The sequence below is a fragment of the Colletes latitarsis genome, chromosome 7, assembly GCF_051014445.1.
Source record: "Colletes latitarsis isolate SP2378_abdomen chromosome 7, iyColLati1, whole genome shotgun sequence".
Taxonomy (NCBI): domain Eukaryota; kingdom Metazoa; phylum Arthropoda; class Insecta; order Hymenoptera; family Colletidae; genus Colletes; species Colletes latitarsis.
Window position 1 is genome coordinate 7,283,267 of NC_135140.1, and position 21,075 is coordinate 7,304,341.

Genomic DNA, 21,075 nt, shown 5'->3' on the forward strand with positions numbered 1-21,075 from the left:
CGCATATGGGCGACAGAACTAAAATAATTAATTCTCAAAATAAAATGTTAAAGAAAATAAATTGCAACAAGATTACGAAAAAAGTACCAAGACAAATTGTAAGTTATGTAGTTTGCAATTGTCTAAAATCGAAGTTTTGGTTGCACGACAAACTTTACGGTTTTGATCTGGCAGTTAACGTGTTAAAATAATGTATTTGTAAAGTTTTCGATCGTATTAGGGCCGTTATAAAATAGCAAATTCATCCTGTACGTTTGCAACAGCGATTGTTGAGGCTCCATCGTCGCGTCGGGAGTGGAAAAACTCGGGACCAGAGTCGTTTCGTTTCGCGTTTCCATGGAAAATTCGTTTCACCGATCCCTCTTTGCGCGACGAACATACTTGAATTTATGTTTTATACGAGCGTCGCGGTTTAATTAAATTTTGTCGCGTACAATCGACGGGACATATGCACGGGACCGCCAGCGAACGATATATTTTAACGTGTAATTAGTATGTCGGACAGAGTCAGCGGTCGAAATTGCATTCTTCTGGCAGCTGATTTGCTGGTCGTTGCAAACAGCAACGCGGCCTGCTGAACTTGATAATTACCATACTCTGATTAATCGTTGCCCGGTAATCGAGTAATAATTCTGCTAATGACGATCGCGTAATAACAACGTTGTATGAATAACCCGTCGATACGAATAATCATCGGGTATGAATAATACATGGTAAATTAATCCTCAAAACTAACACGAGTCTGAGGCACGGCCCTTTCAATCTGTCATATGTGCATCTCGTATCAATTACAAACTATCTCTCCCTCGTTTGCGAGGGTAGATTTCCCGAATCATTAATAAGTAGTTCATAGTAAACACTTTGTACAGGGAGTATTGTTTAACTCGAACTGCTTAACACCATATTTACAGACGTTAATTACATTTGGTTTAACACAGATTTTTATCGAAAGTTGATATCATTGCAATAATAAAATTTAGTATAAATTAGAAACAAATAATATTTACGAGTTCTGTAATTGTAAGTAGTTTAAAGCCAGACGATTTCACTGGTTTCGTAAATCTAGCGTTACGCGTCTCGATTGTTGTCGACAATACGAATGTCAATAGAGAAAAAGTTGTAATTTTCGGAAATTTTAAGCACCGATTTTAGGCACCGATGCGTTTTAATACGCGGGTAGGACACGATCGGATATACTTTCCCCGAAAAACGACGAAAGGGGGATGGAAGCGTCGAACTAATTAAAATGCAAATGGCCGGATTTTTATTAACGCCGAGAGTGACGGGGAACGTGTCGTAAGTAATGTCACGGTTTTTTATGGGTCGAGTATTAGCGCGGCTTTTACCTGGCCTGATTACCCCGATAGATCCATTTGTCTCGATTAACATGTCCTGTTAATTCTATCAGCCCGGAATTCTATCTCCTGTTAATTCCTTTCTGTCCCGTATTCGTTCGACGCGATCAAAGGCTCGCGGGTTGAGTTATTACGCTCGCCTCGTTCCCCGGGCCATCGTTCCTCTTTGTTCGCGAAGACGAACCGGCTGGTCGCTCGCTTCGCGCCCGGAGTCCGCTAGCGTGAATGTTTCAGCTCCGCAATTTGCCGGACCTCGCTTGAAATTCATGGTATTCTTTTGTACCGCGCACCTAATTGGGTCAAGCGCTTCGTAAATATTTGGTTCGGCGTACCGGTTGCCGTCGGTTTAGTTGCGGGGTGGCCAAACGCCCTTTCAGCGACGTCGCATCCACGGAAGATTCGTCGATTATCGAGTCTGTTCGAATTAAACAGTCACCGGCAGAATCCTCGTACGCAGTTTAACCAGTACGAAACCGAGATTTTCCAACGGACGCGCCTTGCACTTCAATTTTCAAAGAATTCACTGGCTCAAATGAAAAAAAATCCTAGCTTTTTCAAGGGTCCAAGCTAGTTTTCGTACAAAGAGACATTATGAACTAAATATTTTCATATCAAGTATAGGATAAAAGATTTAGTAATAGGATAATGAATTTGTAGCAATAAACATACGACCTAATAAGTAAAAGTTCCATGCTGCATATATGGACTGTTAAAGGGAAATTATGTTAACTATAAATAAATTCTAGCTTTTAGAATTCTCAATACTGGTCTATATTTATTTTTTCACCAGCCAACTATTTCAAGTTACCACTATTTCCAAGGATCCAAGCTAGTTTTTCATACAAAGAGAAATTATGAACTAAATATTTTCATATCAAGTATACAATAAAAGATATTTCCTTTCCATTGAAAATTCGCTGATATATTTTCAGAGTAATAGGTAAGGGGAAATTAAGCTGCAAATAAATTCTAACGTTGAAAACTCTTAAAACTCGCTCATATTTATCTTTTTTTATCATCCAACCGTGCACGTTACTCGACAGAGCTTATAAAATTCGAAAAGACCGCGTCTGTCGCGAGTTTCCGGTCGCGGGAAACGTCCGCGCAGCCGTTCGCTTTGAGGGCCTCGTACTCGCGCAGAGGTAAAATGCGTAACGAGCAGTTCCCTTCGTCCCTTCTGTTTTCCTGCTCGACATTCTGACTGCGAGCAAACGCTAAGGCCGCCACCGGAAAATATAACGCGAGAACGTGCCGCGGAATATTTTATATCAGATGAAAATGTTTCACCGCGTTTGTTCACCCGTCGTATCGCGGTGTTTCTATCGCGTCGGCACACGCGATGCTTTATTACGCCCATTGAACGATGCGTTTAAATAATTAACGCTCCTCGCTCGTCGCGGCGTGCCTGAACTTTTCATCCAATATGGCGGATACGCAATACCCTTCGAGCACGAGAGGAACGATGATTTAACCCTCAGGTCACGACAGACGAACTTCAAATGGTCGATTTTAATTATAAAAATTTGTTTAATACGTGGCAAATTTTGAACGTTACGTCCTTTCTCCGTCGATGTAAAAAGCTCCTAACGGAGTCGAATTTACGGAGTGAAACGTAACCGGAAGTTGATAGAATTCGGTGAACTTCGAGAGGTGGTGATACGCGAATTCAATATGAAAATTAATGCCGGCACTTTGTAACGACGCTATCGAACGAATGTCCGTTTAATTTGCCCGGGGATTGCGTTCGCGTAGCGCCATATTTATATAACGAGCCCTCGTAGCAAGAACATTTCGTTTTGTATTGAATTTCGTAACGGAGGCAGTCGGATGTACGGGGGCCTCCGCATGGATAATAAACGACTTTCGGTAGTTCCACGGACTGCATTTCAACCTTCGTATTTTGAGAAGCTCGCCGTTCTACAAGCTGCGCCGTCCTCTGCCCACATCTCCCTCCCCGCGTGTTACGTTCACCCCCCTCGTCTCTCGTTCGTGTTCTACGCGCGCTCCGCAAGCAACTTCCGCTCGTAACTTGTACCTCTCTATTTTGTGCCGCAGGATATCATAGCTCATGGGCCAGGAATGGTGTTCCACGTCGTAAACCTCATCGTGATGGTACTGATGCCGATGGTGGTCATCCACGTGAAGGATTCCGGATGGAGTCTGAGTAAGCGCCATTTTACGTATCATTTCGCCCACGCGGTTTTCGTTCCCGCGATAGAACCGACACGGCGCGGATCTCGTCGACCCCTTCGGAATAAAATATAGCAACTGGCGAACAATGCATGATCGCTGGTACCTTTCTGACCGTCGATTCCAGTTCACTGTCGATGGAGTCCGTATTTTTCATTTTTCAAAAATGCAGTGTACGATTTTAATCCCCTTGACGCTATAAAGGCTAGTATTATTCATAGCGAAACGTGAAACGCGCTGCACGATACGTTTGCATTAGCTGAATTTACCAATTTTCGGTTTCTGTGGAAAAACCATTCTTTGGCCGCGTTTCGTTGTATATTCAGCAGTTTTCATCGCGACCGAAGGTTATTGCGGTTAAATAGAATATTTGATACGACGCCGTGCTACTTTCGGCCCGTAATGAGAATTAAACTAGCATCATGTGACACGCGAACAGAAACGACTAAGCAAAATCGCTCGAAAATTGATAATTTCTGCTAATGAGTGTAAATCAGCGGCATCTCGTTAATCAATGCATATTGGCAATTCGGATAGCGGACGCGACAAACACAGAGAACGCGGTAAATAGCACGCGACGAGACAGACTCGATCCCCGCCTGGGTTAATTAAACAATTTTTTTTTAAACTAGCATCGACGGACTTTCACGGCGTTAAATTAGCGTCAATTGATTTTAATCACCGCGAAGATTTCCTCAGCGACTTCGACCACCGTTTTGCGGTCATTTTCGATTCTTTATCGTTAGTATTGTCTTCAGTTTCCAATTAAATAAAGTTTCGAAGCTCACTGTAAAACGATGGTTGGATAAATAAATTGTTGCGACTAGGTATTGTTATGACATTCCTGACACGAGCTACGGACCTTTATGTTTTAAATATTGTAAATTTGTACGGACGATTCATATCTAAAATTGTTTGGATACAGCATACAAAACATTTGTTCCTATACAAGGGGTTCGGTCACCTCCTGGAAAAAATTTTAATGGGAGATTCTAGAAGCCAAAATAAGACGAATATCAAGAATATCAGTTTGTTGATTAAGGCTTCGTTAAAAAGTTGTGAAAAAATTAAATTAACAATTTCAAATCATTCACGGAAAAATTATTTTCGGTTGCAGGGGTCAATTACAATCATTTTTAGTGAATAAACATACCCCCGAAATCCTACCCACTTTCGAGAAAAAAATTCGTGTAGGTGATGAAATTTTTCGACAAAATTAAAAAATTTCAAATCGGTCTAGAAAAATTATTTTCAGTTGCAGGGGTCAATTTCAATCATTTTTGGTGAATAAACATACCCTCGAATTCCTACGCACTTTCGAGAAAAAAATTCTTTACCGAAAATATAATTTCTGGCCAGAAATGTTACCCCGAAATGTCATGCGAATCTTTAAAATGTCATAACTCCTGATCGGATTGGACGATTTTAATGTTTAAAAAAGCAAACTATGCGTATTTTGATGGAGAATACGTAGAAATTGCAAAAATATTCGAAAAGTTGATTCTTGAACCTGCAAAAAGAGAAAAACCTCATAAAAATGGTCCAATTTTCAAACAGCCATAACTCTTACAATAGTGAATATATTCCAATGAAATTTTTTTCTGAACTAGTGCTCATGGGTACCTACAAAAAAGTATTAGACAACTTTTCTGTAGAGCGTCAAACAAAATTACTAAAAATGAAAAACGAATTTTTAAGAAAAATCGACAGGGGGTAGGTGCCTAAATTTTTCGGTGAAAATGAAAAATTTCAAATCGTTCTAAAAAAATTATTTTCGGTTGCGGGGATCAATTACAATCATTTTTGGTCATTAGACATACCCCCGAAATCCTACGCACTTTTGAGAAAAAAAATTCTTTACCGAAAATATACTGGGTGACCGGAAATGTTTCTATAAGTTTTTAACGAAATCTCAATTAACAAATTACCATCCTTAATTTTCATCTTATTTTAGTCTCTAGAATCTCCCATTATAGTTTTCCCAGGGGTGGCCGAACACTCTGTATAGGCCGATCAATATTTATTATGCGTGTGTATATCATTTTGTCGTGTTTTTTATAATCTTATATTTGACGAAATTAAACACCGTCGTCGATAAAAGCCTCTAATGGCATTTCTATTTTAAAATCTGTTTCTCTTGATATCGATTCTTCACAATCGACTAAAATGAAAATTATTAACGGGGTTATAAATAGAAAATTTATTCTTAAAATTTCCGATGGAATAAGCGTATTTACATTGAAATATTATACTTTAATTCATTATTTAAATCCTCTATTTAATACTGAATCCGAAAAAGGGATGTTTCGTCGCCAGATTCGGATTCGATGCATTAAAATGGATAAAGCGCGCCCGGTTTCGTTCGAAGGTGGATTTTGGCGTCGATGAAATACGCGAAAAGGCCGTATCGAGCGTCTCGAAAAGTAGCGGGGCTTCCAATCCCAGGGATATACAGTTTACCTGTAGCTCGCGAGATCCAAACAAACAATTAAACTTCGCGAGAACTGAAAAAAGTTTCTCGCGGATCGAGTCGGTCGCGAGGAGCTCGCGAATCTCAATTAAGAGAGATTTTATTGGCGCGACTTTGGGGATCGTCGGGAAACATGCGAAGCGCCTCGGGAACGATCGAAGAAAAGCAATTAAAAAGTAAGCACGGCAGAGAATGTCGAGGTAGTCGGCTCTCTAATTAAAGGATTTCAAATTAAAACATCTTCGAGAACGGACGCGATACCGCGACTCGCGATCGGTACAACCATTCTGCGCCGAAACTCGATCCTAACGCTGACGTATTATCATAAAGTAGTCGTTCGAAAGTTTCGCGGACCGATCGTCCGGCGATTTTCGCGTTAATTAAAAAATCTCGGATTAAAGCAACGACAAGTATAATAAGCTTCGCGTCTTGGAGGTGATTTGACGAAACTTTCACTGTCTGATTCGTCGTCCAATCAAGAAATTTTTTAACAAAGTCAGCGATACTGCTTGGAAAATAATTCTTACGCTCGACCGGCGATAAGTTATTGAAATCGTATTCGTAATAATTCGTTATACAAAACGTATGAAACGTCTGCATTTTTTGATTTAGAGTAATGAGTCTTAAAATGTACGTGATTCGTAAGTTGAACATTTGTATGTTCATTTGAAGAATCGTTACTGTAATTCCAAATAGAAAGAGAATTTTCGCACTCTTAATTTGCGGTCGTCCAGAATATTTTATGAATTTTCCGTTTCTTTGGCTCGGCTTAAAGATGTCGTTGTTTCACCTCGCGTCCTACAATATTAAAAATACAATGACGCTCTCGTTTCGCGGACAAATCCCCGAGATCTCGAGGCGGGTCGACACCATCGTGACACGTAACCCACGTAGAGATTCGTACGTCAACCAGTTCATACATCCGGTTGTGTAAGCGCTTCTTAAAAGTTGTGAAGTCCCGCGCAAGTGTGCCTGTAGCCTGAAAGTAGGCGCGCGAAGTGGCTGTACCACGAGCACGGAGGCTCGTTCTTCTTTTCTTCCTCGGCCTCGGTTCATCCACCGTCTTTCTTCCCTTCCGCCCTCGAGATCCGTGACCCTACGCGAGAGCGTGTCACTCGAAACTATAGGCACTCGTGCCAAACACTGAGGAGCCTCCGCAGTGGCTGCAGAATCAGTGGTTCTTTTTCTCGACATAGATCGTACGATTTATGTCAAAAATCGGTTTCAGAGACACCAGGAAGAGGGTTTCTAGTATTCAAAGTTTAATATAATAATTGGCATTAGATTTTGAGTTTCAGATTTATTTATTTATTATATGGGTAGGAACCCATTAGCGTACAAAAGAAATTATAATATTTTTACAGTTGAAGTAGAGAACTGTATCTCACCTAAATATCTCCTTTATTTTTAATGCCACAAAAAATATTTACATCATCGAAGAAATATTTTTTTGTTCGGTTATTTTTTCATAGTTTGTTTCTATGTCATTGTTATTTTTTTTTCATCAGTAAAACTTATATTTTTTGTTTTTATTCCATCGTGCAACGGCTAAAAAAATATATTTGAATATGCTTGAACCATAACCTTCGCGTGACTTTAAGTACTAAAAATGCGATAAAAATGATTTCACGTATAATGTTACAGAGCTCATAAATATTAACAATTTATGTTGAACTTAAATATTGTAATGATACGAATATATGCCTTGATTGAAAGATAAATTACATATTGACGATTTTAACTCTTAAGTAGATTATTGGAGCTGCTGCGGCCCTCTCCAAGTTTCAACTAATAATATATGTCAATGTAATTATTTGAAAATTCATTCAAAAGCAAAATAATTCAGTTGAGATTGAGAGTCCACTTAAGGGGCAATAAAAATGCGTGGAATCGATGTCCGTAGGTCTAGTGTTAAAAACTAGTCGAGGAAAGACGTTTTGTCTTTTGAGTGAACGCAAAACGACGTCGAGTCCAGCAATTATCGACGAGGAGTTTTTTATTCGAATTCTCTTTGCGCGGTGCGGAGAATTAAAGACGTCGATGCTCGCTACTTAGGGACGCGACTCAGGAAGCGTGGGCTTTCAAGGGGGTGTAAATTTAATGAAAGGGAGGTTCCATTTGTCGGGGGTTGTCTGGAATTGCATAAAGGCGCGGAGTGATTTTTCTTGTAACTACGGAGGAGTAACTCCTCCCAATTAGCAGCGTCGTGCGAACGATGCGAAATGAAGACCAATTTCATTAACGTTCCCTCGATAAAGCGGTCCAGTTCGACACGGCTTGGATCATTTCGAACCAAGGTCTGAATTTAATTCTTGGGTTAGTTCCGAAGGGTTTTGAATTAAACTTGCGTGTTCAGGTGTTAGAGGATCATAGGGCCTTTATCAAGGCGTTACGAGGAACTTGGCTGACTGACTTTTCTACGTTGTAGAACACGAATACGAATTACGAATGCCAGTTTTAGATATCAGAAAGACTTCATTGCTCCCAGAATCTTTTTGTAAGAACCATTGTATAAAATTGTCCAGCGGCACGTGGTTTCTGGTTTCTGGTTCCCTTTGGCATCCAGTGTTTCGTCAACTCCTGTCAGGAAACACGAACGATCGCATCGAATATTGGACGCCGCCGGTCTCATTGGTATCGAGTTTTTCGGCAAACGCCGTCGAAATTGTTCAGTCGTTCGTCTCCAATCGTAATTACCACTTTCACGGGAATCCGCTCGAAGCGTTCGCTTTTTGACCCCCGACGCCGGGTCTTTCGAAAGAACAGCTCGAGGCTAATCGACGATTTAATGGCTGCGATTGGACGCTGGTCGTTGACCACGCTGATTTCAAATAGCAAATTGTCGCGAAAAGCGTGGTCAAAGCGATAAAAAGTCTCCGTCAAAGTTGTAGAATTTTGGATGAAAATTGGATTTGCAAATTGGCGTTAGATTAGCTTGCAACTTTTTCTATTTGAATAGTAATCGAATAGTCGAATATTTCAAGTTGAGTTAACATAGTACAAATGTGTGAATTTTTTCTTACTCCAATCTTGAAATGTCTATTAAATATTGCAATGATAAATTATGCAAACGGTCTTAAACGAAAGCACAGACGAGAAGGTCGACGCCAAATTTCATTCTGGCTCAATATTTGTGGTCTCGAAACACGAAACCCGGTAAAAACGTGACATCGGGCTATCGACGTGCGTACAGTGGGCGTTAGAAGTATCGAAACGTCGATTAATTTCAGCTAAAAGTCGCGTCCCTTTATTATTAGGTATTTCTACTTGCGTTTGTATCCATTGACATTGACATCTAGTATTTATTTGGATTGGTTCTATCGAATTACGAGTCATTAAGATGGGGGAAAAGAATAAAGGAATTGTACCACGATCAATATTAAAAAAGAACATTAACAGTAAGAAGAAATAGCAGATAATGGTCCCTCCCTATAATTATTTCTACTTGTGTCGTACGTTCGTACGCATTAATATTGACATTTATTATTTATTTCGACTGGTCCTATCGAATTACGAGCTATTGACATGGAATAAAATTAATATTAAAAAAGAACGTCAGCAGTAAATAGACGCGTCTCCCTATTATTAATTATTTCTATTTGCTCTGTGCGTTCGTACGCATTATCATTCACAATGTATTATTTATTTCGATATGTCCTATCGAATTATGGAACTATTAAGACAGAAAAAGAATAAATAATACCACACCACGGTCAATATTAAATCAATGCCAACAGTAAGTAGAAATAGTAGATAATGGTCGGACGCTCAGACGCAAGTGGACGAATTTTAAAAATCAATTTTCTCGGAAACAAAGCGCCAAACGATAAAACGTTGCTCTATATTTTCGACTCGTTGTTTCGTCTAGCCCATATAATTAGTACGAAACTTCGCATTTTCTTTCAAAGTATCAGCTTTCCCGATACTTATGGACTGGGTTGTACGTCTGGTCCCTCGTTTATTCCCTTCCCTTTATCGGCTTTCCTACATGACTCTCGGTCTCTCTGTTCGCTCTCGTCTTTGTTTCTTTCGGTTTCCCTCTGTTATTCGCATAGCTGCCGCCCGCAAATGCAATAAAAGGCATTGAGTGTTTACTCGCGCCGTTAAGTGGCACTTGGTATCATATTGTCGCGGGACAAGCATACTCGTTTTCGGTACGCGATCGAACGGTCACGTAAACTCTGTGGCGCGTGACACCGATCCGCTGGAATTTTTATGATATTTTGTCGAACCATGGACAATAAAATGAGAATAAACGTACGGGGTACGCGTTGAATGTCATATTCAATCACAAAAGACTGGAACACGCAGCCCCGAGAAGCGTGCTTTACTTCGTAAACGTTTCGATCTGCAATTTTAAGATCGTTTCGTTAATCGAAAATATGAAAATACGCGGTAGAGAATCTTTTTAATATAGTGAAAAGATTTCTAAACTATCGATTATATTTAAACTATTTCTTATATAAAAAAAACATTATTAAAATAACATTTGTTTGGTACGAACAATCCCAATTTAATTTTGTTTATTATCAAGTGCATCTCTTGAAAGTATGATGTAAAAAAAATACCAGCCACGCAGAGAACAACGGCTTGGAAAAATGACGAACGATCGAGCAGAATAGCGAAAAGTTAGCGAGACTGAAGCGCATTCGATCACGCGCTCTGAATCGCGATTTCATCGGGATTAATTAGAACGTCGAGTGGCAATGTTTATCGAACGACGTTTGAATGTTTCATTATCGCGCGCGTAAAAACGATCTTCGTGCGTGTAATCGTATTTGCGCGGCGAATAACGAGACTCGGGTTTTTAATGCAACGGCGTTGACGCGATTTGACTGTGACGAATTATTGCGAGTCATAGGGGACGTCAGGGAATAGCAAAATGCCAACGGATATTGAAATACGCCGACGAATGTACGCTCGATAATAAATCAACGATAAAGTAACAATTTTGTTAAATTCACCGTTACGTGCATTATTCGTAACGCGTATCTTTTTCAAACGTACGTTGGTAACCGTTCGCTATAATCCTATGAAATTCAATTGTTCGGAGAATTCAGTCCGGGGAGTTTATTCTTCAATACGATTTAAATCTATTCTTTTACGACTGCAGTTATTTCTTTCGACTGGCAATATGACAGAGCTATTGTCGAGCACAAAATCATGAGTGCTTCATTGTTAGACTCCTCTTCGAAAACAATTCAATTAAAAACTCACAATGGTGCATATAAAATACGAAAGCAAAAAGTCCCTTCAGTTTTTTGAGATATTTGTTTCGTATCTTTAGCAGTAGCGTGTTTAAATTACGTATTTTAATGCATCTGTTCGAATTTTGTGAAGTGGATAAGTAGGAAAAATTGGTACCGGCGATGGGACCAGATTCATTTAATATGATTATCGTCAAATAAAATTGAATTGGAATAATAAATAACCAATCAAACGAACGCGTGGCATTCTATTTTTCGTATTTATTCGACCAGACAGTTGAAATTCGATTTGTTCGTTTTGAAACATATCGTTGTACGTCGGAAATTTTTATTTTTATTTTACAAGTTACAAATTAATTTTTTTTTATTAGTATCGAATTACGTTGTACAGAAATCACAGGAAATTCACAAATCACGCGTGTAACGGTAGTTATTCGTAAGATTGCGTTATCGTTACCCAGTTTTGTTCAGGGGTTGCGATTTCTTCGCGTTCCAGAAAGTGATTTACAAAACTCCGGAAAATAGAGCAAATCTCGCGTAGAAATAACAGAGAGAAAGGCGCGGCACGAAAGCATCGATGTAAAAATTTCCTCATTACCATAGAAATTATTTTCGTTACGGGAAACAGGTATGGTAATCATGCTACGAATAACAATTGCCATAGTCTTTTAAGGGATGCTTGTTTTAGTTCGCCGACGGTATTGTCTGGCTATCATTGTTGGTTTTTATCCCGCGGTATGGCGAACGTTTCTTTTTTCAATTGTTTTCATCCCGTCGTTTCGCGATTTCCTCCACGAGACGAACAATTACAATTTTCAATACTACAATATACGTAACCACTAATAATATTTTCAATTTTGCGGAATACAAGTCGAAATAATCTAATTGGTATTCCGTGTTCCACTATATATTCATTGTAAATGTAAAAAACGTTGTTTCTTATGAACTGGTATAAGTCTATTTTTTCATATATTGAGATATTTAAGGGGTTTTATTTGAATAAATGAGAAATAAAAGTCGTCAACTATCGTGTCACGTTGAACACATCGCTCCTCGTACTAGGTTGGGTGGACCAAAAGCTACTTCATAGATGGAGAAAAATAAGACAGTTGTAATAAACAACATTTGGTAAAAATAAATGGAAAGAATTCCATACGAAAACAACTTTCTATTTATAGTGAATCACCATAACAGTGTACGAATAAAAAGGTGGGAAGTAACAACTGTATATTATGAAGATTTAATTCTCTGTTGTCTCATCAATTTCAAACGTTGTTCTACCAATGGTTGAACATTGTGAACATATGTTGAACACCCATAATATATGGTTAATGGTTTCGAGCTTCGAATCCGTACTGAAATTATCAGTCAGGGAGGTTAACAAAGTATACATTTGGTTTTATCGAGTCTCAATCGGGGGTAGAAATTCCTAATTTCATATTCCCACGGTATGGTTGTAATTATTTAACGGTTCGCGGAGAATTGGCGAACGGTGTTGCAAGCAACAATCGAGAGTCTGCTTGAAATTACACGTTTCCGTCGGTTGTTTGCGAATTCTTGCCGCGTGCATGTCGCGCGGCTGGTTGTCATCGGGTGAACAAGCGTACTCGAACGATGTGTACAGCCGCCGTGTTCTAATAATTCTCTGTATCCGCCCTTTCAATTTCGCCCTCGAACCATAAATTCGCCCCGAAGTGTGCACTTTGCACGCACCGCCGCTTCGATGTGTCCGTCGCCGACGTCGGCGACATAAAGTTGTAACGAGCGCGCAACACCCGCTGTTCCCCTTTAAAATCTCCGCTCGTTGTTGCACGGTGGTCCGGAAACGAGAATATCTCGAAATACATCAACGTTTCTCTCAATTACTCGTTTAATAAATTTGCTACCGTTCGTTACGGACCGTACCGAAATCGCCCGTCGCTAACTTTTAATATTTTAATTGAATATCTTCGAAACGATCGACGATGCTAGAAAATATTCAGTAGACCATCTTTGTTTTTTAAAGGGGAAACATATTTTTTAATGCACCGATAGGACGACCTGACAAATTTATTATCGAAATAAATGAGAAGTGAAGATTTTCTCGATTGCAATAACGGGAAACGGGAAGATCTTTTTGAAAAATGGAGGCCCATCGGCGCGCCGCGTATCGTTGACTCGCGTGTCCGCGCGGAAAATTTAATCATCGTCTCGCGAAGCGGAGCAAAGACAACGAGAAAAGGATACGGACGCTCGACGTATTTCAGGATCGTGCCGGGAATAAAGTGTGTTCCGTTCTCGTTGCTTGTTGTCCTTCGCGTATCCGTCGCGAGCTACGACGACCGTAGTTTTCATATGTTTGAGGAATGCAGGCTAGGATGGATATTGGGTATGAATAAGATAGGTGCGCCCGGTAGGTGGCAGCGATAGGGAAATAGAGAGGAAAAAGTCCTCGGTGGATGCTTGTTTCGGAAAAACAATCGCGTGGGAAGATGCAGATGGTAGCGCGATGGCGCGGAGCTAATCTATGCAAAAAGGGTGAAATCTCGCGACGAAGTGGAATACGGAATAAGCGACGGGGGGGGGGGGACCAAAATACAGGTGTACGCGGGAAACTATTCGAATATTTTATAGGTACTCGAGCGGAATGAGGGAACCTTCGAATATTCGAATGTTCGAATACTGTTGGGTTGCGTAGTTTCGTTGGCTGAAAATGTTTATTCCGGCAAAATATGTCGGTAATTTTACCAGCGACACAGATTCCTCGGGAAAATGGCGGGGTCAAAACGGTTCCCCCTTCCGCGATAGATGTTCTCGTTTGCTCAACTAGATCCTAGTGGATTACGGCATGATAACGAAGTAGTTATTCCGGGTGTTCCGTCCTCTCGAGGGAGCCGAGCGGCTCAGCGAATTAGTCGGCGGTCCATGATTTGTTATTCAAAATTCGCGGAAAGGCGGCCATCTGGCCACATATCCGGCTCCGTTCGAACGTAATTTCCGTTCCACGTAAAGCTTCCAACTCCGGCGTAAGCCAGCAGCGTTCTAGCCGGCTGGAACATTCGCATTACCTGGATAGAACAATATTCATAATTCAAGGCCTGTAAATACCCCGCACGAAAATCAGGATTTTCGATTGTAATGTATCCGTGTCATCGATACCAGGCTGCGAACGGGAAGTTCGATTCAACGTTTCGATCCTTAATTGCAAGAAGATACACTAATTTTCGCGGCAGACGTTCACATTGAGGGCGTATTAGTCGATATTTTGTGTACCATGCTAACAAGACGGAGCTAGGGGGCGATACCTAAGCTTTTGAGCTTTGTTTGGATATGCTTGCCCTAAGCGAAAGCTGGACTAGGGCTATTGTTTCGCGTTCTCTCGGATACGACCGGACGTCGCTTTGGAAGATCTGCTCGACGACAAAGTGTTGAGAGACGTCTGAAATCCTGTGTCGAATTGCACTTCAATTTATCTTGACTGAGCTGTTGTCCGATATAAGTTCTCTATTTTGATCGTGTACCTGTCCACGACTGTATTTGGAGCCAGAACAACTGATGCTCAAGGTGGTTTAGAACTGGCAGTACAATCAATTCTACGTTTAAAAATAAGACGAAAACGTAGAATGAAATTGTTTCGTGCAATGCTTTGTTCTTGAGATAATTGAATTCGAACTTGGTTGGCGCGTCCGACCATTCGTCGATATTTCTACTTGCACCGATATTCGAGTCGTATTTCTCAAAAACCTTGCATCGTACGAATAAATTTTGTTGCACCTTTTTGACTTGTTTTTTTATATAGAGTAGATAAATGGAAAATCTAATGGCATAATTTACAAAAGTAAAGCAAATCTACGGTTCCAAAAAATTCATACACGTTAAATTTCATGCAAATCTAAAAACTGTCTAATTTTTGTCAGGTTTTCGAAGCTTCTGCTCCCTTAAACGCCGCCTGATGGGCTTCGTGAATCGGTCAGGGAAGCCTGACACCTACGAGAGTAGGGGTTGGACACGTTGCAAGGTGAAGTTAGGTTTTATAACAGCATTACGTTGCACTTAGCCTCTAATGCACTTTTGTTTCCTTTGAGTTTGCCGTATCTTTTCTGTTGTAATTCTGTTAATTATGTACGACGGAGAGGCAATGGGAATTTCGTCAGATGTTTTCCAGAAATTAAGCAAAATCTATCCTTTCATCGGCGTACAAACAAACCGATTGCCCTCTACGTAGGTTGCGTTACGCGTGCATTTGCGCTCCGTGGTTCTCGACCGAACGGAGATCCTAAATCTGCTCTACCGCACCTTTGTTCCTAACAATCCTATTCGTTCCCGCCTAAACCAACAGTCCCTCGTCCGAACGCCTCCTTCTCCTGATCTGCTTGTAGACAGAGTCGGGGTGTCTGGACGTGTGATTTGTAATTCTTGAGGAACTCATCCCCAGGGGTCGTCGGTCGAAGGACTCGTGCAGCATAATTTGTAATTCGGAAAAATACCAGGAATACGAAGTGGCTGATAGGATTCCGACGGGAAAGGGAACCGACCAGCTGAAACAGAAAGGAACCGTGGGCTTAAACAAAGAATATCGGAAAGAAAATGGGACGCAATCTCGAGGCGTCTCGAGTCAGGAACCGAAACTCTCGCAAGCACGATGCTCGAAATTCTTGTTTGGGAATAGTCAAGATTTGATCAAAGTGAAACTTATTTTCCAACGATAAAAATTTGTTATGCTTTCCTTGTACGTTAGAAAGTAAAAATCATCTTTGTAATATTGGCAAAATGAACGCCAAAATATCCCACAAACTCGATCTAACCGAAGTTAAAATTGTTGCTCCTTGTCGCTAATTCGATCTCTCCTTTCTGTTTCATGTAAGTCGCCAAAATTTAGCGTTATCGAATCTGCAACTAATTGCCAAGGAAATTTCTCGTCACAGGTATTTGTCATAATTTTCCTTTCCTAATAAAAAAATATCGCTTAATCAAACGCATAATCTTTGACTTCCTACAAGTTTTGCATTATTTACTAGCTTTCTAGATTTATATTTATTGTTCAGTGATTAAATCTGGCACTCGAATTGTTATAAGGTTACTCTATATTTGCAAAAATAAGTTGTTCGAGATAATAACACATTGATTAAATAAAATGTGAGCAAACCTGATGCACAGTAGCGGTTTGAGCACGGTGGTTAGGAGTCGCTGCACCATAGTTTCGATTCGGATGCAAAGTTGCAAGCAGGAATCTTGAACGCTCGTCGTTGGATAGCGGTGAACGAAGTGAGGGTGGAAGAGAGTCGAACGACAGAGGCGCGATGAATACAGGCTCTCACACTCTCGAGCCCGTCGGAGGTTATAAGAGCGGTACGCAGCCAATTTCGTTGACTTCAAACGAGCACGGGGCTCGACGTAGCGTGAAACGCCCCGCCGCGGTGTCAAGGCGAAAAAGAAGCGGACGGTCGGGTAAAGGACGCACACACCGAGATGAAATCGAGAAAACCTGGCTAAAACGGCTTTACGAACAACCCTACAATTTTATTCATGCATTAGTACTGTCTTGGAACGAGATATTATACGAAAGAGAGACATTAATATTCATAACAGCGAGGGCAAAGCGGCGGCCAAAACCCTATCGTTGTGGGAATAATCGTCGCTTGCAAAACAAAATTTTACTAAAAAATATCATCAGTGTTTTATGTTGGCATACCACTCTTATATTCAGTTAGATTTCAAGTGTTTACAGTATTTTTCACTAGTAAAAATAAAGCTTATTATACGAGCTACATTAAAAAGGAGTGTCATGGCCGCTACAATTCCAGCCCCTCCTTTAATTTGGAGAAGAGGGAACAGTACTTTTATTTAAAGCGAAACGCTACGAATACTAATACAGTTTTGATGTTTATTGGAATACTAAAGAATTCATTATAATGGTGTACAAATAACGTTTATTGTACGAGCTACATTAAAAAGAAGTGTCGGGGCCGTCACAATTCCCAACTTTAATCTGAAAAAGAGGGAAATGTACTTTTATTTGAACCAAAACGTTACGAATACTAATACAGTTTTGGTATTTATTGCATAGAATTCACTATTCTGGTATCACTGTAATGCTGAGAAAGTCGCTTGGTTCCAATAGTTAGTGTTCATTAGCCAAAGACGATGACGTAGGGTGTGTATTTTTAGCGATTTGGTCAGTTTTTCTCGATCGGGGCTCGTCGCGGGACGCCATAGGAACAGATGCGTGTTTCGGGAACCGCTTCCGTGGACCGTGACGGCGATTTCCGGGGCGCAAGAATTCCATGCATAACCGAGGGTCTAGCTGGAAGGAGTAGGGGGGGAGAGGGCGACTGGAGCCTCGCCAGACGCCGTTAGGCTAACTAGCTCGCGGCAGTCGAATGCACAAAGGAGGCTGGGTCTACCGTTTACACCGGATAATCCGCACGAAATTAGGATGGTAAATTGGTTTCCGCGCGAGTAATGCGAACGAAGTCACGGTCCCGAGCACCGCTGGGGGACGTCGCGGGCCAACATGTCGGAAGCGGCTGACTTGATACCGGATGCCAGGCTTTGTGGGTACAGGGCTCGACGGGGGAAGGGAGAACATGGCTATTCGAGGAGAGTTTGTCCTAGAAAGATGTAACAAAGATACAAGGAGAGTCGCTTTATGTCGAGAGGACAACGAGAGCTTTCTACTGAAATATTAACGCCGTCCAGTAACGATTCCAGTTCGTCGACAACTTTGATCTTCCGTTACGGGAACCATCGCTGAATCGCGAGTATACGTTGGAGATTTCCAAGTAGACGGTGTGTTCCTCCGAGATTCATGTCAGGAGCGTGCAATTATTTACGCAATTATTTATTTATTTATTCATTTATTCACGGGAAGGAAACGCTTTACTACCTGTGGCGGCTTGTTGTTGTAGGAAGAAGCGAGTAAGATAGGAAAAGAGGGGAGAGCGTTTCAGAGATGTTGGGACATCCAATGATCAGTCGAGGAGTGTATATGTAGAAATAGGTCGTCGCTCGAGTACTTGCAAGGAAGACAAGAGCGTAGCTCTCTGTTGACGAGCGCAGGAAGAAGTTAATATGTAAGGAAAAACAAAATAAAAGTTATAGAAGAGAAAATTTTATCGTTTGTAAAAGTTAGTGAAATAATTATGTACAATAAGCTGCAAGGATACTATTGTTCGATATAATAATAATCATTCTACAACGTTGCGCGGTGGTTTACATAATAAAACAGAGATTCCTTAGATATTTTGGTGGAACCTATAAGGGGAACGATTGAATAATTGCTGGACGCGACATACGACCTTTGATTAATGTACTTGCAAACATAATATCGGTAATTTTTCTTCCATTGTGCAATGCTTGAAATTTTCTGTTATTAAGCACGTCTTTATTGAGAGAGTCACGCGCACGATGTAGAATGAAATAGTCTGTTTGAAACGGAGCATTCGAGTTTGTCGTGGCAAGTTGAGCGCCTTGAATCTCGGAGTATATCGTCGGATTCTCCGCAGAATGCTTTCTTCCCGCAAATGTTCGAGTTAGTTGCATAGAGATGACAGCGCAAGTGTCTCGCAGGAGGACATCCTGAATTTCCAAAGGGATTCGGCTAGCCAAGAACGTCGCGTTGAAGCCGTTTCTCGCAGGAATAGTCGTCCACGGATCTGGGATCGAGGTTAACCCGTGGAGAGATCTACAAAGTGAGCCACACGCTAATGTGGTCACGTTTAAGACTGCGCCGGATGCACGTTTCGCTTTGATCGTCGTTTTCCACGACGATTTAATCCATTACATTTTTAACCATTGTCTGGTGTCCGCAAGCTCTGGTCGTTCTTCGAAAAAATTCACCCAAAAGGGGACTCTTGCTCGTGCTCGTACGTACGGTACGTTTCCAACGATTCGTAGGAAATGTCCTAACAGATATAAAAGTAGAACAATAATACTATAAATTCGGGCAACGGCGATTTTCTATTTCTCGCGAGACGCGATGAGATCTGAAAGTTTCTTTCCGCTATCGCTAGTTCGGCCGGTAACTTAAAGTATGAAATTCAAGACGAAATCGATATCTACGGAAAAGATTCGAAGATTTACCTTGAAGCCCTTCGCGCTCGGAAATTCTTCCTACAAGTTGGGAGCCACGGGAATGATACTTGAAAGTTAATTCGAATTGGTTCGAGTGTTTCGAAGAATACGGTTGTAGATTGTAGAATCTTTTCCGAGGCTAGGAACGAAGTATTTACGAGGGAAATCCAAAAGGAAAGTTCGAAGCTGTCAGGAAACGGGGAAATTCTTAACGGGAAGAAAGATACGCATTGAAAATTGCACTTTACCGTCAGGTATCGAAGGTAAATGTTAGCGAGAGCTGCTACGAGACGATCGAATCGTCTTTGTTCGAACTGGAGTATCGTAGTAGACAAGATCTTAATCTCCTCGTTAATTTTAATATCGTGAGGTTTGAGGGTAGGAAGCGTGTGTGTTTTAAAAGTTGAATAGGTCTCCCACGCCTGTAACGATTTAAATAAGAAATGTGTCGGTCTCTGCCGCCTATCGACTTTTCAGGAGATAAAAAGAAGGACTATTCTCCGCCTACGTACACACGCGTATGCATAGCCGTGCGTGAAACGAATGCACGCAGTCTGCCAAGATCCGGCTTCACGCACGGTAACTTTGCGAGGTGATTACAAGCCCGTGCCAACTGGATACCGTGCCAGGATCAGAAATGTCCCGAGGAGCGGGGGTGGTCCATCGTGGAAGAATCGAAGGAACGAGCGAAGGAATCGTCGGGACATAAGTAGGGAATTACGCGTGCCCGGTGAATTACGGTCGATGATCGTTCCCCAAACATACAAAGTGGTCCACCCAGATATTACCTCGATTTTCCTCATCATTATTATACGTGGCAAAGAATGTCTCGGGTGAAACTGAACGACAATAGTACTTTTCTTGTAGGTAGACGTGTAGAGGCACACATGAAGATCATTAACGTTTTATTAAATGGCATTGTATACTTTTTATTGCATCAGTCGATGCACCTTGGTATTCCCTATAAAAAGTATTAACCTATTCGTATCAAAAAATCATTAGTTTAGGAGATATTTCAATTTTAATGTCTCAGTAATGATTCTGAAAACGAACGTGATTCGTGAGTTGCACAAAGAAGTTAAGATTTCCTAACAAAATTAAAATGAAAATATCTCTTAAACCAGTGATTTTCTAATATAAATAGGTTTATACTTTATTGTAAAGAATATCAAACTACATCAACCGATGCAATAAGAAATATACAATTTTATTTCGAGAAACGTCAATTTCCTTCACAAAATGTGCCACTCCCCGAAGCCAATTTAACTTCATCTGAAGCATTTTTTGCTACTGGTGTAATAATAATGTCGTAGCATGTCGCAACGATTATGAAAAAATGGACATACATAAATAAAACTTTATTTCCGTTGGTATTCGAGTCCTTCTTAAACGCTGATAAACAATCGATGAAATTCTATTAATTTTCTTTTGTACGTTACTGTTCCATGGATCGATTTGGACATTTGGCAAGTTCCTATTGCCCAGAATATCCAGCGATAATTTCGTCCATGGAAACTTGATATCGGTGGTTTGATTTGATATCGGTTCTCGATATTGTGGAATTAGTATAACCGGTTGTACCATTGTAGCGTTGCTCTCGGCACGTTTCACCGAGACGCGTCTGTGCGACGATTTTGACGCGGATCATTCGCATCGTTGAGCGACACGTGGTGTCGTTCCGTGCAATAATTATGCTTCTGCCGACCAATGACAACTTACACGATATTTTGTCCAAATACAGTAACTAGTTCATTCCATATAACAGAAGTGCTGCAAACTTTTCCTCAAAATAGACTTAAAA

At 40.8% G+C, this 21,075-nt stretch overlaps 1 protein-coding gene across 2 annotated transcripts in view; it reads left to right on the plus strand.

The window, feature by feature from the left end:
- Mdy (diacylglycerol O-acyltransferase) overlaps positions 1–21,075 on the plus strand; it is a 126,144-nt gene that overhangs the window by 45,271 nt on the left and 59,798 nt on the right. For both annotated transcript variants that reach the window (XM_076769558.1, XM_076769557.1), the window contains exon 5: positions 3,411–3,519. In XM_076769558.1, the coding sequence (XP_076625673.1) occupies positions 3,411–3,519 (109 nt within the window). The remainder of the gene's footprint in view (positions 1–3,410; positions 3,520–21,075) is intronic.